This window comes from Ursus maritimus, unplaced genomic scaffold (assembly GCF_017311325.1).
Source record: "Ursus maritimus isolate PB19 unplaced genomic scaffold, ASM1731132v1 scaffold_26, whole genome shotgun sequence".
Taxonomy (NCBI): Eukaryota; Metazoa; Chordata; class Mammalia; order Carnivora; family Ursidae; genus Ursus; species Ursus maritimus.
The window spans coordinates 11,194,913-11,203,431 of NW_024425119.1; the positions used below are offsets into that span (position 1 = coordinate 11,194,913).

General features: G+C 37.6%; 1 protein-coding gene across 1 annotated transcript; it reads right to left on the reverse strand.

The window, feature by feature from the left end:
* Positions 1 to 1,845: 1,845 nt before the first annotated feature.
* TAS2R10 (taste 2 receptor member 10) lies at positions 1,846 to 2,920 on the reverse strand. The gene has a single exon (XM_008706981.1). It carries the CDS (start codon positions 2,918 to 2,920, stop codon positions 1,949 to 1,951), a length of 972 nt encoding a protein of 323 aa, XP_008705203.1. The 3' UTR covers positions 1,846 to 1,948.
* Between the last annotated feature and the right edge of the window lie 5,599 nt (positions 2,921 to 8,519).

Genomic DNA, 8,519 nt, shown 5'->3' on the forward strand with positions numbered 1-8,519 from the left:
AAACTGTTTTATTTTATAATCAGACAAAAAATGGATTTATGATCAAAAGAATATGTATCAATAAAGCCAAACAAAATTTTTGTAAAAATAGCAGAAGATAAATCATAAAGGGAAACAAATGGGTTTAAGTGCATATAAATTACAAACATTTCCCCAAACACCAAAAACTAAGTTATTCACTAAACAGCAAATTAAGAAAAAAAGATCATAATACATATATGGCATAATGTTAATATATAAAGTATCAAAATTAGTAAGAAACATCATAAGGCATGAAAAAATAGAAAGAAAACAAATGAACAATTCCCAAAAATTATATCCCATTGGTTAATAATTCTGTACAAATGCTTAACCTCATTAGTAATCAAATATATGCAAGTTGAAAAGATCTTTTGTGATCAAAGTAACAACTGTAAGCATAATAATCTTGAATGATTTTGAGATTGAAATTAGGATGGGTTATTTTTTTCACTATCAAAATATTAGTTTACTATTTCTGCTGGGCAACTTATCAATTCTGCAAGGAATTCATGAAGTTCTTCCATACTGGAATTTTTCTTAAAAAATAATTTCAAATATTGCACTCTCTATATGCTAGTCATATTGGACCTTCAGTTCCTGCAATACCCTCTACTCCTTCTTGCTTCAACACCTATGCACATGCATGTTTCCCATCCCAAATCTCTCCTGCTCTGCCCACCTTACTCTTAGGCATTATTCAGATCTCAAAAACAAAAACAAAAACATTTCAACTTCAGGGGCACCTTCTCTTTTCCCAGGACCAAGTCAGATCATTTGTTTAGCACCCTTTAGTTTTTCTTTCCCAACTCCATAAATATAATTGTTTAAGTTATTACTTGCTATTTATTTGCTTTTCTACTAGAATATCTTATTCCTTATGCTAGCCTCTTGTTCAGTACTACATCCTAGCAGAGTTAGTGTTCAGAAACTATTTGAATTATAATTCAGAAACTATTTGAATTAAGCCCTATTTAGAAATCTTCTAGGCCTCAGGCAGTAGAATAAGGTCAATGCACTTTTGCAAGTAGCCAAAATAGGTTACTTGGTTCACATTCAGGGTTGGACATAAATATTCCCTTCAAAAATCAGCATATGAAATATTGAAATATTGAAAAATGTCTGTGAGTGTGAGTTTGTGTGTATGAACATAAATATGTCTAAAGCAGAACATCTCCTACTTCATACTGAGTCACCCCGGGTTCAGTCTTGTGTCCCTCAGCATAATTCAGTGACCGTGTTGAGTCCTTTGGATCTGTACTTCTAGCAGAGGCTTTGCCCAACTCCAGTTGGCTCATGATTCTACTTCACCTCCAATCAGTGGGTTTGAAGAATATAAAGACTCCTTCATCAGTGCTCTGATCTCCTGGCCCCCATGTAGACTCTGACTCCTAGCTATTTCCTACAGAACTCTCTATATAGCAGAAGATAAATCATATCTTGTAGTAGCTATGGCTACTACACTAAACACATGCCAATTACAAACAAATTAAGATTTAAACAGTGAAAGCAAAAGTGACCTTTTAAAGAATTAAAATTGCACACTCAAAAGATGCACCTCTATCTCTGACTCTTAGAACCATGTTCTAAATATCAAGACTGATTACAATTCCCTTTGTCTGGCTTTCTGTTTCTACAGGTCTTCTTCGTGAAAGGCTGTCAGTGGTTCAGGGAAGTCAGGTAAAGCACAGTGCAAACTCTTGTTTTAGGTGCTTATTCTCACCATCATGACCTTTACAGTGAAAATAGTCTCCAAGCTGGTTTTCCTCTAGGAGGTGTGTGGGAAGAAGAAATCACAAGGTTGGGAAGCTGACCGAGCCACTGAATTGTCATGTTGAAGGGTGAAACTTCCTAGAATGTTCGATAACACAGTTACCACCAATGCAAGTGTGCGTGGTGCAAGTACAACAGATCTTCAGGGGCTTCTTCACTAGATTATTCTCCTAGAACATCCATTTCTCCCCACACGTGTCTGTGCAGCTGTGAGAAGTCTCCCCACCTCACAGCACTTGAATCGCTGCAGGGCCCTCAAAGAGGCTTGCTTTAGCTTGCTGTTTCCTAGAATTAGGATAAATGAGTGACCCCAGGGATAGATGGCTGTGGTCACCATACCAGAAATAAACAGCAATTTGTTTTCTGGCAGAGTGAAACATGATATTTCTATGGCAATGCCTATAAAATACAAGATAAAGAGGATGATAAAAGATATCAAAACTTTCATTGCTTTCACATGCGCTTCTGTACTGGGGTCTCGGGGTCCAGTGACATTCAGTTGCATGCTCCTGTTGTGTCTCCAAAGGGAAATGATTAACAAGAAACATGTAATCAGGCACAGTGTAAAGAGAAGAATGACTCCTAGGTTGAGCAAAATCTGCTTAGTAAAGAATTTACTTCTCTGCATGTGGAGGTTCCAAGTTGCATTTCCACTCTTCATTCTACTCTCATTAATAATCTCCACAATTTGTGGAAAAGTAAATAACCATGAAATAAACAAGGATCCCATCAGAAGGTGAAGAACCTTATTGATTCTACCCTTCAACCAGAGAAAAATATGGTGGGAAAAATTTGCTATCTTCAGGAAATAGAAGACACTGAGGCTGGTGGCAAACCAGATACTTGATTGATTGAAAATTACCCATAAGTAACTAATATAATCAATTAGGTTACCAGAGGAATACATATCTGGAAAGAATATCTTTGTAAGTCCATCTGTAATTATTATCAATATCAAACAAATTCTGGAAGTAGCTAAACCAGTGAGAATAAAGCCAATCATAGAAAACTTTTTGTTCTTCACACAGTCAATACAGTTGACAAGTTCAATAAATCCATTCCCTAAAACGCCCAGTATTGATTCACTAACTGCTATAAAAATGAAGAGGCCTTCCAGTATGCTTAGCATATCTGCCGATTCCTAATATTGCTTCTGTTACATCTATTTTAGATTACCTGTTGCAGAATGAGGCAAATGTTGGCTGCTTGAAGGAAGAATTATTTTCTTCTCTCTCATTACATAAAGACTTAAAAGTGCCCTAATAATGCCTTGTGATGGAATCTCAAATGTCTTCATGGGAACCACCTCAGTTTCATCTATAACTTAGCTTGTCTGGAGAACGTGTGTCCAGACTGAATGCCTACATATAATTTGTTAAGATGTAAATGAAAGTTTCTGTTTCATGGATGTCACTTGTCCTCCTGAGGCTATTTTGCATTTGTTAGCCTGACTTGTGGAGTAGGAGTGTCAAACGTATACCCACAGGAAACAAAACACAACAGAAACAAAAATCGGACTTCCTTTTTTAAAATACCAACCATAAAATCATCATTTATGTTGTATTTATGACAGTTTAAATACATATAAAGGAACAATAGTTTATGCAGGTGGCAAACTAACTTAGCCATTGTAGACACTTCACTCTGAATAATTAAAGGCATAAACATATTTTTGTCCTTTTCCTGATAATTCAGGCAAAACATATTTCAAATTTCAGTATAATGAGGACAATAGATTATGATTCGATTATATAGAAACACAGAACAATTGCCACTTTGTGTTGGAAATGGACTGACCCAGCAGGCATAAAATCAGTAAGGACATAGCTGGAACTCAACAACACCATCAATCAACAGGATATAATTGACATATATAGACTACTTCATCCAACAACAGCAGATTATGCATGTTTCTCAAGCCCACCTGGAAATTCATGAAAATAGACCACCTTCTGAGCCACAAAGTTCACCTTAACAAATTTAAAGAGTAAAAATCATACAATATCTGCTTTCAGACCAGAATAGAATTCATAATCAATAACAGAAAGAAACTGGAAAATCCCCAAATACAGGGAGATTAAACAACACATTTCTAAAGAACATGTGGGACAAAGAAATAATCTCAAGATAAATTTAAAATACTTTGAACCAAAGAAAAATGAAACCACAACTTACCAAAATTTGGGGGATGTGGGGAAAGTAGTGCTTAGAGGGAAATGTATAGCATTGAATGCATATACTAGAAAAGAAGAAAGATCTAAAATCAATCATCTAAGCCTCTACCTTAGGAAACTAGAAAAAGAAGAGTAAGTTCAATCCAATAAGCAAAGGAAAAGAAACAATAAGAATTCGAGCAGAAAACAATGAAATTGAACACAGAAAATCAACAGACAACAATCAATAAAACAAAATGCCACTTCCTTGAAAGGTCATTAAAATTCATAAGCTTCTTAGGTCAACAAAGAAAAAAAAAGAGAGGACACAAATTACTAATATCAGAAATGAAAGGGTACATCACTACTAATGTCAGAAAGGTTTTTTATAAAAATCAAAATGAAATCTGAAGAGTAGAGAATTTGTTTTTAGTTAGCGTTGCTGAAGTTATGATTTGATTTTTATATGAATCAGAGTACCTACAGTTAAGACACAATGACTCAAACTCCCTATACACACATTCTGTCATAGATATAGACAGATTTTTTTAATTAAATTTGAGCTACCAGGAAAATTTCCAAGGCAGTTCATCTTCATTTGACGCATTTTGATATGAGACAGTTATTCTATCAACAAACATTTATAATTGCTCTGACATTATCAGATGCTATATAGGGATGTTCTTAGTACTAGGTGAACTCCTACTGAGAGCATTTTCAGTTTGTGGAGGAGGTTTGTTTCCCGTAACACCACCAAGAAACTCTCCAGACATCAAGAGTTCTATAATTCAACTCAATTGTCACACTATTTACTAGGAGATGTCGTCAGATTCCATAGGGTCAAGTCTCAATCCTAGATGACTACCTCCCTCCGCCCCCACTTCAGACACTAGTCACTAGCCTAGGCTGTTACCTGTGCCTCTGAACTAACTATAAATCAGAGAGCTTCTCATAACCTCCTCCTTGGATTTGATTAACTTACTAGAGCAGCTCACAGAACTCAGAGGAATATTTTACTTACTATATTACCAATTTATTAAAAAAGGATATGACTCAGGAACAGCTAGATGGAAGAAATGCATAAGGGCAAGGTTTATAGAAAGGGTGCAGAGCTCCTGGGACCTCTCCAAACGGGCCACTGTCCCTGCACCCCCAGGTGTTTACCAAACACTGAATCCTGTCCTTTGCAGATAGAGAATAATGATTAACACATGGGAGTGCTTCTTACATTATTTGAAAATATAACATTTATTAAGCAATAAGTTGAACTCTGGGTTTTTCTCAATTAGTAATTAAGAACATGAATAGATTCAAGTGACCTTGATGATGAAACAGTTCTTGGACAGTAAATAAAAATTTTAATCAAACATTATTTTCAATTACATTATTAATATAAGTGCTCTAAAATGTTACTACTATTAATAATAACTAGAATTCTATGGACTATGCCAGAATCCAGAACTATCTGCTTTGGTTAGATGCTCAAATTCTTTGATAAAATATGAAATGTAGCATACTACTCTGCTTATATATTTTTTCTATTAAGTGTGTGGGAGAAGAGGAGCATATAATTATTTCATTTAGTTTTCTTATAAAAATGTGCGAAAATAAAAATATATTTGCTTGAGTCTGTATAAGGAAACAATCGATACACAAAACAATTAAAAGTAATTATTTCTGGAGTTGGGCTTCAGAGATTTCAGGTAGGGTCTATTCAAATTTACACTGAAGATGCACTTCCAAAAATATAAAAATGCCATAATATTGTAATGTAAAATAAATATGTATTTTTGTCTTCCATCCATGGTTCCTGGTTCACAGTTCCCAAAACCCTCAGAATTTCCTAAGCAATAAGAGCAGTGGAAGCATCTCACATTCTAATATATAGTCTCATGTCCTCAGTTCCTGAAATGGCTTCAGAGCCATAAAGGAGAAATGAGTGTCCTGTTTTTCATAACAAGCCCCTCTCAACCACAACTGAGATTATGTAAAGGAGGTTACTTTGGAAAGCCCATGAGGATAGGGGCCAATTGCAGGGAATCAACCAGAATTAGAGGGTCGAAACTTTCAGTCCCATCCCCTGATTTCTGGGGCAGGGGGATTGGAGATGGAGGTGGAGTCAATCACCAATGACCAATCATTTCATCAATTATGCCTATGTAGCGAAGCCTCCAGACAACACCAAAAGGATGGGGTTTGGAGAGCTTCCAGGCTGGTGAACCAGAATGCTTCCCTGTACCAGTGCCGGGTCCCAAATTCCACAAGGACAGAAGTTTCTTGTTCAGGACCTCATTCTGCATATCTCCCCATCTGACTTTTTATTTGTATCCTTTAATACCCTTTGTAATAAACTGGTAATCTGCTGAGTAAACTGGTTTCCTGAGTTCTGGTGAGCTAGTCTAGCAAATTAACAGCCCTGGAGATGGGGATCATGGAAACCCCTGATTTATAACCAGTTGGGTCAAAGCACAAGTAAAAACCCGAGCCTGAGGCCGGCATTTGATTGGCAGTCTGGTGGTACTGAGTCCTTAGTCCATGGGACCTGATGCTGTCTCTGGGTAGAGAGTGTCAGAACTGAATGAATTACTTGATGGTATAGGAAACCTCTCCCCCAACCACACACACAGTGGGATCAGGTGTCAGAAGCACTAAACACATATGCACAAGATTTTTCATCGGAGCATTGTTTGTAATTGCAAAATTTTGGAAACAAATATAATAATAAGAACCTAGTTGAATCCATTCTGGCACTATGAAGCTTTGAAAAAGAATAAGAAATAATTTTATAAATGGATGAAGCAATTTCTTACATATTATGAAATAAAAAAGGAAAGTGCAAACTACCATTTATATAAGAAATAGGGGAAAAGGTAATATGTACCTAGCTGTTTATTTTTTCTTTTCTTTTTTAAATTTTTTATTTTAAGTACACTCCATGCCATACATGGGGCTTGAGCTCACAACCTGGAGATCGAGTCCCGTGCTCTAAGGACTGAGCCCGCTGGGTGCCCCATATTTGTTTACTTTTTCAAAAATACAAATAGGAGGGGCAGTCCCCACAGCCCAGATGTGACCTGAGGAGGCGGTCCGGGTGGTAGGGCAGCCCCCTCCCGGCTGCCAGATAGCGGCGGACCAGCACCCCGGCCCGGACTGCGCCCCCCACTCTGCTCACCCCAGACGGTCACCCCCGCCCCCCCCCCACCTCAGGACAGCGACACACACATCTCAGACTCCTGCCCTTCATCCCCAGGACCTCTTCCATTCAGGCAGAGAGCACACACACCCCTGTCCTCCGCTCCTGGCCCTGGCGGAGGTGGTGCCCAGGAGAGCCACAGGAGCGCGCCTGGGGCAGGCGGCTTGCGGTCAGCTCCCTTCGCGTTGATCTTGGGGGCACACTGAAATCTGTCCATTCCTTAAAGCCTGGTTTCCTGTACTTCCTCTCCACTGCTGAAATCACCCCCAGGCCCAGTGATTGTGGACCACCTTGGAAAGATCAAGAATTTTCCAAAGTTGGTGCAACATTTAAATCAATTTATGAGGGATGCCTGGGTGGCTCAGTTGTCAAGCCTCTGCCTTTGGCTCAGGGCATGATCCTGGTGTTCCGGGCTCGAGCCCCACATCAGGCTCCTCTGCTGGGAGCCTGCTTCTTCCTCTCCCACTCCCCCTGCTTGTGTTCCCTCTCTTACTGGTTGTCTCTCTCTCTCAGTCAAATAAATAAATAAATAAAATCTTTTAAAAAAATCAATCAATTTATGACTATGTCACACCTGCCATCCATTGGTGAACCACTGAACTGAGTGAGGGTGAAGGAGCAGAAGCCTATTCCTTGATTTTCACACAGCTTGTGGGGCTCTTTGCTTTTCCAAAACATTTAAAGCAGCATAATTAAAAAGAGCAAGTGAAACAAACAAAATACAAATAGGAAGAAGAAACAAGAAATAAGTGAAATTGATTACCTATAGGGGGTGATTTAAAATGAGATGGAAGTTATGGAAAGGGGATTACACTATTATCAGTATGCCTTTTGTATAGTTTTGAGTCTTGATGCTAATGTTTTAGGCAGTAAAATAAAATAAGGGCTGGAGGAAAAAACCTAAAGCAAAATGCAATTAAAATACAGCCCTTACTTTTTCAAATTAATAATATAACCAACACTGAAGGGAAAAGAAGAGAACCAATCAAAATAACTTTTTTTTTTCCAAAATAACTTTTGAACATATTTTTGGCTATATGTCCTCATATAGGCATACATGAACTGTAAAGAAGTACTGAAGTGTAGTTAGTACTCTTCCTTTTTCTTTCTTGCTCTTTTTTTCTATCTACAAGTGGTATACGTTAGCAAATCTGAAACTACTTTCAGTGTATTTTAGGATTGAACAAATGAGTATATATACTGAAAAAAAAGGAGAGCTGTGTTTTTCATTGTGAAAGATAGGATTTATAACATGGAAAGAATAGTCTGTATTTTTTAACTGGATTAGAGACACCGGTATAGATTCGTCATAAACATACATATATACAGAAAGACAGACACATGGAGAGAATAATAGGGGTGTATGTGTGTATGCAACCAAA